Source organism: Anopheles bellator, chromosome 1, assembly GCF_943735745.2.
Source record: "Anopheles bellator chromosome 1, idAnoBellAS_SP24_06.2, whole genome shotgun sequence".
Lineage (NCBI taxonomy): Eukaryota > Metazoa > Arthropoda > Insecta > Diptera > Culicidae > Anopheles > Anopheles bellator.
The window spans coordinates 55565029-55582532 of record NC_071285.1 but is presented as its reverse complement, the minus strand read 5'-3'; the positions used below and the strand labels follow the sequence as shown (position 1 = coordinate 55582532).

Sequence of the window (17504 nt, the reverse complement as noted above, 5' to 3'; positions counted from 1 at the left end):
AACAAGCAGAAGCTCGACGCACATTCCGTCACGCTTCCCGGCATCGCCGGAATGCCATTGGGCACGGAGTGTGCGTCGCGAGAAGGAATATTTTCATTCGAATGAGCAACAAAAAACATTCAGTGCTCCCGAGCGCTCCCATACACTAGCTCTGGCAGGACGGGGGGAGGGCCGGTGTCTATCGCTTTGGCTTATCGAAAATTAAATTTCAAATCGGATTATTATCAGCATTTTAATAAACATTTCAGCGCGAACGGAGCGCGACGCTGCACGACGCGGGTGCTTGCGTCGAACCGCCAGACAGAGAATTCCGAGTGCGACGAGGCTCTGATTTCGCATTCCGCCGTTTCCCGGGACACGGTGCCTGCCTTGTGTCCTGCGGTTCTCGTATTCATTTGTTTGGTTTGTTGGGAATTTCCTGAATTGACCACCTGAATTGATTGGTGACCAGGGGACCTTTTATGTTGGAGTACACGTCGGGCGAAGCAGGCAATATTCGTTTAATTTAGTGGACGCATCGATGTGTATCGCGTGGGCGCTCATGCGACGCTTTAATGTAGGCGAGACTAGTGAAGAATTTAACGCACACATTTATCTTTTACAGGGTCATCTCGTACTATAGTTGTATTGCAAATCCCGGTTTTTCCCGGTTGCAGGCAACAATGCTCAATATTCTAAATGGCAACGGTTTCGGGCGTTCAAATGCCCGCCCCGTGTAGGCTGCGTTGGCAAGAAGCAACGTACGCAGCCGGTAGCGTGCATCGCTGTCAAACCGACAAACTGTCAAACGTCAGTTGGAAAACGAAGCAAGCGTTCGTGTGCGAAGTGAAGCGCACACCGGGTTTTTGGGCCGTTTTCATGTTTTCTACGTTCATTCCTTTGTGATTGATTCCTATTTTCGGTGCATTTACAAGCCGGCTTTCTCTTCGCCGTATTCCAGTGACCATCGTGGCCACAATTGTTTCGCAGGCAAACGCGGATAGCGTGATAGCGTGTTTGTTGCGGTGTGCTTCATGTTATTGGAAAGTTAGTGTTTCAGAGTGAACGCCTTCCCTAAGCACCTTCTCCGAAACGGTCACCATGGAATCGAACGCCACGGGAACGGGCGATGGTGACGATGCGTACGGCCTTTCGGCGTCCATCTCGCCGACCAACATGAACAGCCGGTACCACTTCGATTCCAACTCGTCGTTCGAGATTAGTGAGTAAACTACGCGCCCCGGTGACTGAGTTTGTTTTGTGTTCCCGCATTCCAGTCACACAGTTTTCGTTTCGCTTTCAGATCGCAAAAAGAGGCGTCTTTCCGGCCTGGGGACGAGCGGTCTAGCGAACGATACACTCAACAACGTCAGTGGCGAATCCTTCTCGTCGACCGCGCGCTCCACCCAGATCGTCCAGAGCCCGTGGGAAACGCGCCGCATGAAGGCCGATCTGATCGAGGCACGCTCAAGGGTAGGAATCGGTCGTTGCTAAAACGGGCCACACAAACGGTTCAACGGTTTCCTTCGATTGCTTTCATTCCAGATCACCGTGCTGAAGAAAGAGATCGAGCATCAAAACACGGAGATGGCCACGACGCAGCTACGCAATCAGCACAAAATATCGTCCCTCCAGCAGGAGCTGTCGCACGCCACGAACAAAGTGACCGACCTGGAGAAGCACCTGTCGGCGGTGCGGAAGCGGGAACACGCGGCCCGGGAGGAACTCGTGAAAGCACGTAATCAATTCAATCAACTGAAGCAGACAGCCGACGATCAGCAGTTTGGGTTGCACAGCCAGATCAAGAATCTGGAGGCGCGGTACAACTGTGACATGGGCTCGCTGAATGGCGAGATCAGCGATCTCCGCGGCAAGGTGATGGAGCTGGGCGAATCACTGGCGGCGGTCCAGGAGGAGCTGGATGCGACGCGTGAAATCAACGACACGCTGCAGTCGAAGGCGGACGCATACGATCAGACGAAGCGCGAGCTGGATGAGGCGGTGATGCGGGCCGAGGAGGCGGAGTCACGTGTCAAGAACCTCGAGTACGAGGTCGGCAGCTACGAGGACTGGAAAAAGCTGTCCGAGGTGTCCACGTCACGGTTGGCCAACTGTGCCGACCTTGAGCGCGAGAACGCGCGCCTCAAGGAGGAACTCAAGAACTTGCGCGGCCTGATCGGCAATAAGCTGCTGCTCGAGGAGCAGGTGGCCACCCTACAGACACGGCTCGATCGCTTCACCCAGCGCGAGGGCGAAACGGTGGCACTGGAACTGCGCGTGAAAGAGCTGGAGAGCGAGTTGCGCGACTGGCGGCAGCTTGGACTCGATTACTCACCGAAGGAAGCAGTGAACGGGGTGACCACTCCGACACCGGCCGCCATCCGGAGACACATTGCCGCGGTACTGCAGAAGGACGTGATCCTAACGAGCGAACAGTCGGTGGTGATGGCGGCACAACAGAAAGCCCATGAGGCGATCGGCAAGCTGCGCGCGGAGAACGAAGGGCTCGAAGGCCAGTTGGCCGAATACAAGCGTAGTCTGAAGCACTACCAGATGGTGCTGCAGCGCGCTCAACGGAAGCTCGGGTTGATCATCGGCGAGCGGGACTACATGAAGCAGTTGATCGACAGCTACGAGAAGGATCTGACAAGTATGGGGCTGCCCCAGCGACCGATCCGTGGTACTAATTCCGTCGTTTGGTTATTTTCTTTGCAGTAAATCAGTCCATCGCCGTAGGACAAGACACGCAACAGCTGCAGGAGCGGATCAAGAACCTCGAGAAAGTGCTCGCCAACTACCAAGAGGTCCTCCAGAAGCTGGAGTCGGAGAAATCGTCGTCTGAGGGTGGTAAGTAATCCTGCCGCGATTTTCGCTAAAAAACGGTTCGCTAATCGCCTGCCATTCCAGTAGTCTGCAACACACTGACCAACGAGCAGTACCAAAAGCTGCGCAAGGAGATTGATTCGTTGCGCGAAGAGAACGACATGGTGCGTCGGCGCAAGCAAGAACTGGAGCTGGAGATAGACCAGTTGCGTGCGCGGATGAATGTGCGGATCGTGCGGCTCACGGAAAGTCCGGCCGAGGCCGCGTTTGAGCTGCACCGAACGTCCGTGGAGAAGCTGCAAGCGGAGATCGAGCGGTTGCGGTCACGCATTCGGGCGCTCGAGCGGGGCACCACGACGGACGACGGTGGGCAGGCGGAGGCGACCGTTTCGAACAGCAACATGACGCTGAACGTGATGGAGCTGAACAATCTGCGGGCGATGGTCCTGATGCTGGAGGAGAAGAACCAGCAGACGAAGGACAAGTATCTGAGCGCGGCGCTCGAGTTCCGCGAGGTCTGCTACCTGCTGTTCGGCTACCGGGTCGATCGGGTTAGCAACAAAAACTACCGCATCACGAGCATGTACGCGGATAGCGAGGAAGACTATCTAAACTTCCACCTGGACGAGACGAGCGGCAAGCTGAACATGCTGGCCTCGCGCTACGGCCAGACACTACAGGAGCAGGTCGACGGGCAGCTCGGCACGCACGGTTCGATGCCCGCGTTTCTCAGCACACTCACGCTCGATCTCTTCAAGCGAACCACGATCATGGTCGAGGCCAGCTAGGGGGCTGCGCTCCGTTTTGCGCAAGCACTAGGCTTTCCAAGGTATGCAGCGACCGCGGAACCCCCGTCTCCGTAAACGGGCGGGTGCGAAAGAAACGTTAAAGATCGCAAAGTGGAAATAATCGAGGGAACTACACGAGAACGAAACATTATGAAATAAAACGAGAAAGAACGTATGCTCACTTCTATTGCTTCGCCTTTTCCTTTGCATCGAGCGGACGAAAGAAATTTGAATACAAAAAAAAAGATAGTTTCGCCAACCAGTTTGCGAAAATAGCGAGCAGCGCCTCAAACGCTCGAAACCGCGCGAGTAAAATGCCTCGAAAAAAGTAACAGGGTAGCATGACGCGCCGTAGGTAGCGCGGCGAACCCTGAGCGCGGCACGACGAACTCGTGTTTTGACCGGTGTAGATTTTGCCCAGAAAATAACAGGGTTCCATGAGCTGGTATTCGTAGGAGCAAGCTCTGGGTGCGTGATCGATCCCCCTAGTGGGCACCGATCGATCTTTCTTTCGCATTTCGATTTTAATTCGCATTACTTACCCGTTCGATGGTGCATTTTAACCGCTGCCTTTTGGCCATTAAACCTTTTCGGATGTTTGGTACACTAGTGAGCCCGTTTTTTGTAGTTGTGAGAATTCAGAGTTGTATCTTATATTTCGTGCTTTTTCAGATTGTTTCCGCCGCCTTTGGGCCCCCCGGGAAATCGGGCCCGGCGATTACGTAAAGCCAGAAAGGAAGGAAGAACTGGAGACAGATCGATCGATACACTTTGTGGCCCTCCTGGGTTGGGTTGGGTGTTTGAATAGTTTTTGCCTAATTTTCCTAAACTTCTGCCGTGCGGCCGGCCGATCGAGCCCCTGGATCGAGCCACACACGCGGTTAACGTGAACAAAGCGTGGAAATCGGAACCAAATGTACAATAAACCTAGCTATAAACACACTCACACTGCCCTGCGCACCCGCTAATGCTAGTGTTTTGATTTGATTTTGTGCTTTCCTCCGCCCGCCGGAGAGCTCCCACGGACCGCGGACACACTTTTCCTACCGCGCTTTCCGCTTCCGTCGTTTTCCACTGTTTTTGGTATATCCTGGTTTCCTGTTGCTTACAGTGGTCGGCAGTGCATTCGAAGAATGTGCGAGATGCAAGAGAAAGATCGGGTGATCGGGTGATCGGGGATGAGCGTTGTGCGTGTGTGGTGTGAATTTTCCTACGATCGTGAAAAGTGAGCCGAAAATGAGGAAGTCAACGACGGGCAAGAAGCAATGCCTCGGATGCCACTCAGAGCGATCGCTTGCCGGTGTGTAAATATATTATATGTGTATTTATGCAGAGACGACACTACCTTTCGATAAATATATAGAGATCGCGTACGGGAAGGGCAAGTAATAGTGGTGGTCTGTATATGTGCGTACGTTTGTATAATGGAATTAATAATAATTCTAATAATATACCTGCTACATTTAGCCTAATCTATGCCGTGGCGCCTTAAAAGTCCAACCTTTCGATTCCAGTTTTCCACACACCGAGCGTGGATTTTGATTCAATTCTCTACTCGAGCTTTACGAGCTTTCCTATTTCACGGAACTCTGGACACGCGTGGAGAGCGCGCCCTAAACCAAACAACCGACCGGTGCATCTTTTTCAACGATAGAGCGTAACAACGGAACGCTTCTTGCTTCTTTTTGTGAGGAACAATTCGTAACAAGCACCAAAACTCGCACCAACGGACAAAGGGGTGGACAAATTTTCCTAACTCTCTGCGCGCCAACAACGGATAAAGCTTAAAGGATTGCCTCCCATTTTTTTTTTGTTTTGTGGGACGCAATCGCAATGCGCAATCTGTGATATGCAAGCGATCGCGCTAATAAGACACGTAAAAGTAATTGCGTTCGCCTTTTTCTTTGGCCCTGTCCGGGGTTTCCGGTGTCCCGAGTGCCCGATCGAAAACGGAGGTTTAAATTTTGAGCGATCCAGCGATCCTGTGCGTTCATCGTAGTCGTTGTCGTCAGCGTCGGCCCGGCCAGGATTCCCGGCCAGGGGAACCGTTTGTCTAAATCTAAACGAAACAGGAGGACACAGGAGGACACGAAAAAGAGGGCGATAGAAACGGAAGAGTGAAAGGTGCCATAGAGCCAATGGAGAAAAGAGCGCAAAAAGCGTAGTAGTAGTAGTAGGAAGCAGAAAGGTAGTAGAAAGATATGTAAAACAATACGAAAGAGCGAAAAGCTTGTTTCGTGGGAACAACGGAGGGGATCGGGGATCGTGAAAATGCATGCGACGAAGCGACTCACGTGGCCGTGTAGATTGTGCCCATTTTACTCCCGTTCAGCGATTTGACTAACTCGCTGGTTTCATAACCCGTTTCTTCTAATTGTGCTAATTGTTTGCCTAGTAGTTTCTGCGACGTGCCGGAATCGGAGAGTGTGTCTTCGGTTATAATACTATTTGCGCTTTACAGTTTTGCGTTTTTGGCTTTCTATAGTCGGAGTAATATGTTTGATACGGTAAGGTGGAGGTGTTGATAAGGGAGCGTTAAGTGGGTTTAAGTTGGGTGCCATTAAATAGTGTCTTCTCTCTCTCTGTCTCTCTCCCGCTGCTGTGGGGTAGTGGGGCCTAACAATCGGTTTAAAGTTTTTTTTTTCGGTAATACAGCTCCGCTGAATGGGCCGTGTCTCTCATCGTATTTTTCTCTCTCCCCAGTTCCCTTGTTTGCACAATAGTTTTGGTGGGCTTCATAAGCTACGCCAGCTCGTTCGCTCGATTTGTCTATTTTGAGTCCATTTTCCGCTTTCCTTCCCTACAGTACATCACTAACAAACTGCTCCGATCCGTGTGGCGTGTGGCCGCTGATAAAATTCGTGCTCGCATAATCCGCCCCGGCCATGTCCGGGGATTTTCAGCTTTAATTTAAAGAGTTGCGCTGTACGCTGTGCTTCGTCGTGTCCGGCTCGAAGAGGAAAATCGGTGAATAATTGGATCACAACCGGGTCTCCGCTTCACAATCACACAGTGCCCCGGGGGTCCGCGATTGTCCACCGCCGCCACCGCCGAATCTAACAAACGGACGAACGAAAGGCGCAAAAAATTCACGCGACCCGCCGGCATCAAATTACTGCCATCAATCAGTGTGGCGCGGCATTAATAACGTACTTTGCACGCAGATTTCCATTCTACTTCTCGCTCTCCGTTGGAGATCCTCGCAAACTGACGGTGAAAATGGGAAACACTAATCATAGAACAAGGCTAAATCCAACACACGGCGCTGCGGTCGATCGATTGGAGGGAGGTCTGTCCGCATCCTGCCGCTGAAATAAACATAAACTCCTGTCTCTCTCTCTCTCTCTCTCTCGGAACAAACTGTGCAACAATCACAATGAATGAAACCTCGCTATCGTCTCTGCGTGCCGCGAAGACCCGGGCGCGGTTTCTGGCGGTGGCCCCCCCCCTCTGTGGTCCCCTCTCTCTCTCTCTCCCCGTAAGCTCTGCGAAGTGACTCCTGGTGGCGCGTCCTGGTCCTAAGCTCACACTCCGGTTCCCGATCGGTCCGATCCGGGTTTCAGTCGTTGTTGGCGGCGATGGGCCGGGGCCGGGGGTCCTGGCCACCTGGTACCTTACCTTTTGGGGGGCCTCTTCCCCGTGCCCGCCTTAGGCCTGCTGGATCGAGCTCAGGAAGGTGGGATCAACGGAAGCTACTTTTGCCGTGAGGAAGGCATGCATGCAAAACAGTAAACTTTGCAGCACATGACACTCGAGTTCCTGTGGGCCAGGCCGGGTCAGGGTCGGGTGATCATGTGTGTGTGCGTGGTGCAAGCAGGGGGCCGGGGCCGGGGGTAGGAAGCGGAAGGCGTAAGGCGAGAGCGAAAAAAGGGAAGAAAGAGAATCAAGAGAAAAAAGAAGACGAAAATTAGCACGGAACTCTCTCGGTCTCCCGGGGGGACACGGGGACGTTACAAACGAAGCGCAATTCAAAAAGGTGGGGGGCGAGCAACGGAAAAACGGGAAACGGAACTGAACTGAACGCGGCCCTCACCTTCGTTTCGATCGTGCGCGTCTCGTGGTCCTGGAAGTGGAGCTTGAGCTTCGATTTGCCGTCGTCGCTGGAGCCGCGAAGCTGCGAGAACTTGTACTGCCAGATGATGGCCGCGTCGGCGCCCTCGGTCAGCGAGAAGCCCGCCTGCCAGTCGAGCGTAAGGCCCCCGGTTTTGCCGTGGTGCGAAACGGCGAACGTTTTCCGCTGTCGGGACGGAGTGAGAGAGCGAGAGGAGTTAGTAGCGGCTTCCGCTTCGGATGGCGACGAACGGGGAACTTACGCCCAGCTTGATGACACTCGTCACTATCGCCGCGTTCCAGCTGTTCTCGATGCGCAGCAGCTCCTGGCGCGTCTCGACGCTCAGGTAGCGCGGCTCGTGGCCGGAGCTCTGCAGCAGGAAGCAGTGCTGCCGGGAGTCGACCGTTTCCGATTCCTTCACCACGCGGAACATCGTCTGGTAGACCTTGTACGCAACGTTCGCCTTCGTCAGCCCGGACACGTTGAGGGGCGGCGAGTCGAACAGCATCACCTCGGTGCCCTTCAGCACCAGGAAGCGCGGCTTGTAGCTCTGCCACGAGATGTGGTTGTTGATGACGCCCTCGTTCACCCAGCCCATGTACTCGATCCGCTCGCCGACCGGGAAGTTCCGGTTGAACAGCTTCATCTGCAGGCTGGTCAGCCCGACCACGTTGTCCGTGATGTACTTCAGCCACTGGCTGAGGATGGCCAGGTCGTCGCAGTGGATGATCCCGGTCGTCGTCCCGTTCAGACCGCGCACCTCGAACGCGTTCGGTCGTAGCTTATCCGTGCCGTAGATGTACCGCGTAACGTACGCCATCATCAGCGGAACTAAAAGAGGGAGCGTTGATTTATGGTGATCCACTTCCGGCCAAGGCCCACCCTACACTCACCCGACACCAGGTCGATCCATCGGTTTTCCGGCTCGGAGCTGATCGACACCGGCCGGCTACTGTTGACCGACCGCCAGTTCTCGTCCGCCTTCAGCTCCGCACACGTGGCATCATTGTCCGACTCCGGTGTCTCTCGGCTCACTGCAAAGGAGGGCGATACAAAAATTAAAACAGGAACCAAAACAATTCGCACACCAAAAACACTAAAGCGCCCTTTCATCTCCCGTTCCGGCCGAGGATTGTGGTGAGGCGAAAATTGCGCCAACATTTCTGGAGTGCCATTAAAGCGGGCGCGGCCACACTCGGTGTCCTCGGAAACCAGGACACCCCCAAGGCGCTCGAGTGGCTCGTTTTCAACTACCTCCGCATTGGGCCGGCCGGACCGGGGCCGGGAATGACCGGGGCCCTTCGTTTTTCGCTTCGCCATCACTCTTCACGGCACGGCACTTACATTGTTTCTGCAGGAACGGTGTTGCCGCCCGGTAGTGTTTCACCGTCAGGACGACGATGTCGCCGGCGTTCCGAAGGATGTTGACGGCGTCGTCGTGCGGACAGGCCGTGATGTATTCGCCGTTCACCTGGAAAGACATCGAGCGGGGAGGGAACAGTAATGAAACCACGGAATGGAAAGGACCAGCTGGGGGATCTCCGCGCTCCGTTGCATCGCCAACAGAAGGCACGAGTTTGCTGGTGACCTCAAATTGAGTTCTCTCCCCTGTTTTGCGCTCTGCTGGGAAAGTTACACTTTTTCCATCAGTAGGCTATCGAACTTTGGCAGAGTTTTTGACATTGTTAACACAGTGTGGTAGAGTGTTCGTGAAACTTATAGCTTGGGAAACTGTTCACCGGTCACCGGTGGACACCCTTTTAGAATTGGTCACTACAACGTGTTTCGAAAGGATTCACTGAGCTATGGAGTTTCCCTACTTCCGTCATGGTTTTACTAGCCGCCCACAAACTTTCGACCCTCGGTGTACGGGAAGCTCGCTCATTAAAGTGGCTCTGGCCACCCCATTGCCGCAGCACAATTAATTACTCGCAATGCAAATGCAGGGTGCAATTTGAATAAAAAATCAAGCATTTGCTGAACACACCTCCACTTTTTTAATTCATTCCTGCACCTTTATGGCCACCGCCATTTTTAACGTAATTGCTCGCGCGCGGTTAAACTTTGACTGACACTTCCACTTCTGCCCATCGCCATGGCAACCGCCGTTGCAACGAACCGAAAAAAAAGAGCGAACCCTAGAGCTCAGACCCGGGCCGCCTTCTACGATTTCGTCCTTGAAGCGGACACGGGCGATAGAAGGGGAACAGAAATCTAATTAACATTGCTTGAACCGTGCACACCTTTCCGGGCGGGGGACACGACCGAGCTTTCACCGTACGACGAAAGTTGGAGCCGCATCGGCATCGAATTTTGTTTTTCGGAAGAAAGTTTCATAACAAGCACTTTTTTAAGGACAAGCCGTAGGCGATCTTTATTATGTGGCCTCGGCCGGCCAGCCGACTAATTAGCGGCAGCATGCTGCGTTCGAAGTGAACGAAGTGAGCCGTGATGTCAATTTATCTCCTGCGGACTTCCGGCGGATCGGGGGCCCTATCATCGACACAGCCGTCGTACGTTAACTTAATTAAAGTGCTGTTGCGCCGTCACCGGACAAACCACACAGTGGGCAGCAGCTGACAGTGGCACCATTTGTCACCGGTTCGGTTTCCGGAACCATCCTGGCAGCATCACCAAGGACATGTGGTGTGTGTCAAGGTTTGCAGCGTGCGGGACCAAATTGATTGGGACATGAAAAACAGTCGCCCGTCGATGCCGTCGATGGTCCTTGGCTGGCCCAGCCCCTTTTGGTCCTTTGTGTGGCCCGAAGAAAAGCCGGAGGCTGAGTGAGGACTAAAGTCAATAAAATCGGATCCCCGGTTTTATTCACCGATCAAACCGGTCCCCTCAGCGAGGCGTTTGTAACGTGTTACGGTGACGATGATTGAAATGGCCGGTGTGTGTAATTAAAAGTGGAAGTAATTTCCGCCCAGGGACACCTCCTCGTGTGGGAACCCATTAAAAGAGGGAACACCAGTCGACGGGGCATCTATTATTCTATCTGAATCTACCCACCCGTGGAGTCCCCCCCCGGAAGGGACAAGAGTTTTACATGCTTCCCCACATTGTGATATCCATTAACCGGATCCTACTCCTCGTGCGGCCGACAACTTTCTGCCGGAAGTACCGGCGTTTCATGCCGGATTATCCCTGGTGCCTGGTGCTCCTCGCCGCGGTCGGACACAGAAACTGTCACACGGTTTAATTTGTCATGCCCCGTTTTACGGGTTCGGTTTTTAAAATGTCCTTTTAATTAATTCGTAGCTGGCGCTAGGCCCCGGGACCCGGGCCTATCTGTCGCGGACAGGCGCCATGAAAGGGCCACCGGATCCGACAGTGCAAATGGAAATCGAAAAATGAAATGGAACCACTGGGTGGGAACCGATCCTCACCTGGGAAAAAATGAACCGATTATTTCGTACGAAGGCCCGGACATCCGGACTCAACCGGCGTACCGGGGATTGAGGGATTAACCACAATTTTGCCTTCCGGAACAAAGGGACCTTCTGCCGCTTCTCGAGAGGCAGTTTCATTACGGTAAACGTGGTCCTCTCTCACCGGGCACATCCTATTTGGGAGCCGGAAAACGGAAACGGTTCTTGTTGTTTTTTGTAAGCCGCGCGAGTCCCCGCCCGAGGGTTCCACAAACAATAAACGACGTCTTGGCTGCGGACTCGGAATTGTGTTTTTTTAATTCACCGGCCACCCTACAGCAGGTTGCGGCTGCGAATTTATTTTCCACGAATGTAATTACAAAGATTTGTGGAAAGCGCGCTTTCTGGTCCTTTTTGATGGTGGCCCTGGGCCGAAAGTGAATGATAAGTGCTTCCGATAATGTGTTTTTTCTTCTCAGAACACAATACCTTTAATACCTAGAAGAGGGAGACCCTAAACTTTACACGAGAGTAGCACCGGTTCTGGGGCGGTTTGGTCGAACTTTATGTCCCTCACGCGGGACAGTAACACGTTTTCCCGGCCACTCACAGTGTGGTAAAAATTCAGGATCGACATCGGCCTAAAGAACTAACGGCAAAACACTCACCTTGATGATGGCATCGCCTACGAAGAGCTGACCTGTTGCGTCGGCCGCCTGGTCCTTGTAGATCCGCGATATCAGGATCGGCAGCTTGTGCTCGGCGCCTCCCTTTATGCTCAGACCGAGGCCGCCCACCTTCTGGCGCGTGATTTGTACCATCCGTTCCTGTGTGGGGAGAGAGAGAGAGCAGAGTGTCAACCGTGCGTACTGTGACCAGCTGAACCCAGAACGAATCCAAGAAAGGCCACAGTCATTAGGCAATTAGGATTATCTCGCGTGCGGCACCGTGACAATCGACATCGGCCGGGCGATAATCGAACGAAGCAATGTGGTGGCCTTTAGCTGCGGAGTTAGTGGGGCACCGGTACCGATTAACCGAGGCTCGGGCCATCGTGGGCTTCGCGTGTTCCGATAGCCCCCCCCGGGGGCCAGTAGCGATTAAAGTGACCTCTGGAAGTCCGTGTCTTATCACGCGAACGTTTTGCAAACCGAATCGGCAATTTCGATTGCCAAATCCCGCTCCCGGGAATCTACGGAGATGATGTAACAACACGGCTTGACCTGTCGGCTTTGAGTAATTTCAGTTCAAATTCTGCATGGTTCGCGCATTGGCCACCTACCTTCGATTCGATGGGCGGATGGGTGGCATTGGTTGGTGTCGGGGCGGGTGTCGTCGTGTCCTGCTTCTGGATCGTGATCATCTCCATCGACAGATGCAGCCTGGCCAGTTCCGGTTTGCTTTTGCCATCGCTTATCATCACCATCCCGGTGCGGGTCTGCCCACAGGAGAGAGCGAGAGAGAGGGAATTAGCAGAACCATCGGAGGAGGAGACGCTCGGCACTCCCTCGCTTACCTTCAAATTCTGATCAACTTTCTCTTCTATCGGTGTGGCCATCTTGCTGCTGGTGGCGTTGATCTTCATATTTTGCTGTGGAAAAAGACGGAACACACAGCGGAAGGAATTAGACACGCAGCCTGAGGGCAGCACGCGCTCACCCCGACCTGGGGAGGGGGCGCGTTATGGATCGACGATGGTTTGTAATTAAAATTTTATGGGCAAACTTCTACACACCCCTACAGAGGGACTGTGAGGGCGAGCCCCCCCCACGGTATGGCCTCTCTCTGTGTGCCGTAAGGTTCAGGGCCCACCGCCCAGAAAACTGATTAAAGTTGGTGAATTTTTCATCAGCCGGCCCCGATCGTTGGTGCACCGAGAGTTTGCAGGCCCACTTTTCGGGAGCCAATCAGCCTGGCCGAGCCTGGCAGGGCTGGCAAGGAGTTCCCAACAGACACCGCTTCCGACCCGTTTCCGTGTGTGTGCTCGTGCAATGATTAAATATAGATTACTGCTCAGCGTTTCTGCAGCTAATTTCTGCGCTCCGAAAAAGGGACCAACGCCACAGACTAACTGACTAGCTAATACTCTGTGCCAAGGAGGGGAAGCCAAGTCTCTGTGCCCATTAACCCGCCACGCCGCGATGGAAAATGAATGGAATAATTACACTAAAGTGTGTTGATGGATAGAGCGCGGAGCGCAAATTTCTCTTGCGGATGATGCCTGGTTGGCCCGCCGGCCCGCCGGCTGGCTCTGGCTGATCGAACTGACCTCGAAAGGCTCGCGCACAAAACTAGCTCGTAGATTTAATGGCAAGAAATTCATCTTGATAATCATTATTAGCTGCCCGGGCCCAGGACCAGCGCGGGAAGGCACTCTCAGCGGGCCAGGCTCCTCGCGGGCTGTTGATGAGGCCAGTGCCGCAGCCTCGCAGCTTAAGATGTAATTGGCGGGGGCCGCAACCGCATTTTGCACGACCTGGCCCGCCCGCCCGACGAATAACGAGAAACGAAACTGGCCATCAGCCTCCTCCCGGGGGCTGCTCCTCCGTCCGCTCGGGCAGATTAATAATCAAACACGCTTTTCGACAGGAGTGCCAGGGGCTCGTTTGTAGCGAGTGTAATTGAAAATTAATTAAAAATTACATAAATGCTCACCGGGCGCCAGCATGTTCGATTGACTTGTTCGTGCATAACATTATTATGCTGTTGCTGCTCCTGGCGGCTGCTCCGGTGAACAATTATCACCGTGTGTGTTTCTGTCGCCCAATCCGGTCCGGGTAGGGGTAAAGATAATTAAGGACACATTTAAAATTCAATCGCTGACGATGGCAGCCAGACACAAACATTCATTTGGCCACAAACGATTAATCGTCCACCGGCGGGATTGGCAGTCCCACCAAATGCCCGCAGGGAGCGATCGTTCGATCTTCCGAAAGCTCCGCGAAAAGCCGCGCAGAGCCAATCCTCGAATGGTGGGGACTCCCTTTGGGGAAGTTAAACCCGAGCCATCAATCGCAAAACGGAATCCAATTTAATTTACCGACCGCAAAGAAATAGGCCGCAAAAAGGGATCCGGTTAGGGGGGGGGCCCTCCCTGTTGTTGTTGTCTTACCCATGAAAAATTCATAAAAGTCCGTACATTTCGGCGCCTTCTCCACCGTGCGTTCTCATCTCGTCTCGTTATCTCGGACTCGGTGGCTTATGATATATGGGCAGCCGTTGGCTGGTGGACCCTTTTTTAGACAAATTTATACCGACTGGGTGCTGGCGGACCTCCTGCTGGGCGCTCTCCGGGAGAATCCGGGGCACAATTGGCGCAGTCTCGGGGCTTTTGCGCAGTTTTTTTGCGAAGCCCCCCAACAGGAATTCAAAAATGAAACCGACCGACCAAAACCGATTCCGAGAAAGGATGCTCGGCGTTCTGGACTAAAGCCTTTTGTGGCCTTCTTTTCGGCGGGTCGAGTCGGGCCAATAAGATCGAGCTCGATTAGCAGCAGCAGCTAAATGAGGACCGGCGTCGGCATGGATGAATTTGTCAGCTGCCCCGGCAAAGATTGGCAGCAAAAACGTACAACGAATCATAATCGAGCGACGTGTCTGATGGCGCAGCGCACAATCCGGAGGCTCGTGTCGAAGGGTTTCGCAAGCATCACAAGCGATGATGTCTCGTTGAGTGGGATCAAAACACAGAACAGGCTCCCCAACCGCACCCAACTGGGGGTCTCGAACCGCCCCGGGGCGCTGTCAATTCGATTCGATTCGAGTGCTGCGTAGGTCGGGTGGAACCGTGATGCAGTTTCGCAAACGACGACCGCCATCGCGGCCCGAAAAAGGCACGGCACCGGGGTCTGCCTAGTTAGTTGCCAACCGAATGATTTGTGTGAGAAAACGAATGAAAAAGGCGAAAAGGCCTGGAAAGTAAGGCGGCAGCAAATTACATTTGCTGCAGCATGAAAAATAATTTCGATTCGATTATGTGTGGCTCCCTTCGGGCTCCCTCTTATTACTCGCCGGGACGCGATGGCATCAAATAGCCAGCGGCAGCAGCGAGTGCATCAAACACGGGCGACACCCGGACCACGGCAGCACGTCACGGTCCGGATGGCGAGCGCAGTCCCGCCTGATTATGAGAAGAGCGCGCCCGACATGATAGACCGGTCGTTCCGGGGCTCCCTTTCTGGGTCATCCGACGTTGGCGTAGGGCGGCCACAGGCGCCGTCGACTATCATCGGCACACCATCAGCAACACGGGCGCGTGACTGCGTCATCAACCGGCACACACGGCTCCAGGCGGAGGACTCGCCGGGCTGCCACTCGGGCCAAAGGATACTCGCTGTTTGTAATGTGTGAACAAATAAAGATCCACCGAGCGAGAGTTCCATTGTAAGGCGGGCACTTTGGGATATTAGCGTCCCCGAAAGGGACCACACTTTGGAAAATTGAGCCAAAGCCCACAGCATGTTGACACCACGGGCACGGCTAATTCTAATGGCGGACCCAGCATCCCACACGTTGCGCCGTATCGTGCGGTTGATCTTTCGCTTACCCGTTCACAGCATCATGATTTTTTCTGCCCACCATGGCCAATCCACGCCCGAGGTATCGATCCGGATGACATTTCGCCTCGACGCCTCGGCTCCGTCCGTCGATGATGATGCACACGGCTCCGTTGCGCTGGCCACATGCGAGGAACCCGCAGCGAAACATCAGCACACAAAAAAGATCGCAACAAATGTTTCAACACCGATAGCCAGAGAGCCAGCAATGCCACGCCACGGCACAATAAGGGCATAAAAAGTAAAGTGAAACAAACGAACGACAAAAAAACCCGGCACTTTCTCTATGCTCCGGGGCCCTCGGTTGGTCCGGAGCGAATCCCGGGCCCGGGCGTTGTTGTTTCAGCGTAATATTTACACTCGCCGAGAACCGAGCGAGGGGCATAAAGCATAACACATTTCCACATGGCCGGAACACGGGCGGACCACGCGCGGCTGTCAAGATAAAACTCCTAATAATATTCACTGGCAGCAGTGGCAATGTATATTACTAATTCAACCACGGACCTTTGGGACCCCTTTTCGTGGGAAGCACACATATTTTGAGTAGCAGCCGGGTCTGGCCGGGTCGCTGCCGCCGGCCACCGAATACTGTTGCTGAATGTTGATTCCATAAATTTTAAAACGGTTTCCGTTACAAACGCACAGATGGACACAGCTGGCACGGCTGGATCTCCAGTTGGGTTTGTCTGGGTCGAGGGCAATTTAATTCCCCGCGAACAGTACCGCCTGCGTGAGTGAGTAACGCAACATAAAAGCCCAACATTTGAACGTTGTTTACAGTGTCTCCCCGAGAACGGACCCCGCAAGACTCACGGGGAGTCATTTTCGGGGGCCGCAAAAGCGATAAACTTTTAAGCTTTATGGTGGCCACCGGCTGCGCCTTTTTAAGATGCATTACGCATTCCGTGCTCGATCACCGGGATCACTTCCGTTTCTGTGGTCATTGAATTTAAATTTTTGGTCTCAACAAGCGACTTGGACCCGGAGAAGCCTTGGTGAGATCGTACAACGCTGCTCGTATGTTTGCGGGTGCCGGGTGCAACCAGTTGAACCAATATCGTGTGCGCGATCGAACAACAGTCCCGGGAGGTCTCATTCGCATAATGCGGATGCGCCACGCCGTGCGAAGGAGCAAGAAAGGAAAGTTTAGGGCAGGTCGGTTCCGTATCTCGAACCGAGATCGCCCGAAATGCGCCCGGTGCGCGGCGGTTGGGTGAGAAAATTCAGCCACCAGCAGGGCACTTTCGGACCACCACTCTCCATGTTACCATGCCTCTGTTTGTTATCTTTCGCTCCACTCGACGTCCGCCCGCCGAATCGTTTACGTCTTTAATTCGTCAACGGCCCAACGGCTGAGAACACTTTACGAATTTAAAGAAGGAAGGACCGCAAGAGAGAGAGAGTGGGAAAAACGGGAAAACATTGTCCGGGAAAGGGGCACCGGGAGGGAGAGAATGAGAGAGCCGAAACAAGGGCAACATAATTCAAAGCATTCAAGTAGGGGCGGCGGCGGCGGCGGCAGCATCATATTTACATAACCTACCGTACGCGTAAAGGCAGACGGACTAACCGGGCGGATGTGTGTCCCGGGGGCTCCGGGGCGGCCGCGTTTAAGAGGGTTCCGTTTTTTTCCCGCCGTCTACCGTTCCCCTCACGAGTGCTTTCCATACATAATTCCAGTTCGTGCGGGACGACTCTCGGGAAGCGTTTGATTGATGCTGAAAGTACATGATTAATATGATTAGAAGCGCTAACGCGTCCGAACACCTCTTGCTGCGTGTGGGTGTAGTTTTGGTTGAAAAATCGATCAATCATGTTGCGTTAAGAATTAATGCGCCATTGCGCGCCTTTCTTGCTGCTTTACTTATTTATTTCGCCTTCGCGGAACGCAACATGTGAGATAGATGACAGATTAGTTCCCAACGAAAGC

At 53.6% G+C, this 17504-nt stretch overlaps 2 protein-coding genes across 3 annotated transcripts; one reads left to right on the top strand and one right to left on the bottom strand.

Moving 5' to 3' along the window:
* The first annotated feature begins 838 nt into the window (after positions 1 to 838).
* On the top strand, positions 839 to 3649 carry LOC131216046 (mitotic spindle assembly checkpoint protein MAD1). 2 transcript variants are annotated; one of them, XM_058210444.1, is made up of 5 exons: positions 839 to 1201; positions 1283 to 1452; positions 1525 to 2629; positions 2695 to 2826; positions 2890 to 3649. In XM_058210444.1, the coding sequence occupies exons 1-5, from the start codon at positions 1081 to 1083 to the stop codon at positions 3588 to 3590; spliced, it is 2229 nt and encodes a 742-aa protein (XP_058066427.1). In that variant the 5' UTR covers positions 839 to 1080; the 3' UTR covers positions 3591 to 3649. The 2 variants fall into 2 exon arrangements, with proteins under 2 accessions (XP_058066427.1, XP_058066426.1); XM_058210443.1 differs by having other exon boundaries at positions 2887 to 3649.
* A 3424-nt stretch (positions 3650 to 7073) lies between these two features.
* LOC131208753 (gamma-1-syntrophin) lies at positions 7074 to 17152 on the bottom strand. Its single transcript, XM_058201606.1, has 9 exons — positions 17118 to 17152; positions 12532 to 12606; positions 12298 to 12453; positions 11684 to 11842; positions 8986 to 9112; positions 8535 to 8675; positions 7904 to 8472; positions 7624 to 7827; positions 7074 to 7349 (listed from the first exon to the last, which is right to left on the bottom strand). Exons 2-9 carry the CDS (start codon positions 12598 to 12600, stop codon positions 7239 to 7241), a joined length of 1536 nt encoding a protein of 511 aa, XP_058057589.1. The 5' UTR covers positions 12601 to 12606; positions 17118 to 17152; the 3' UTR covers positions 7074 to 7238.
* Positions 17153 to 17504: the final 352 nt, after the last annotated feature.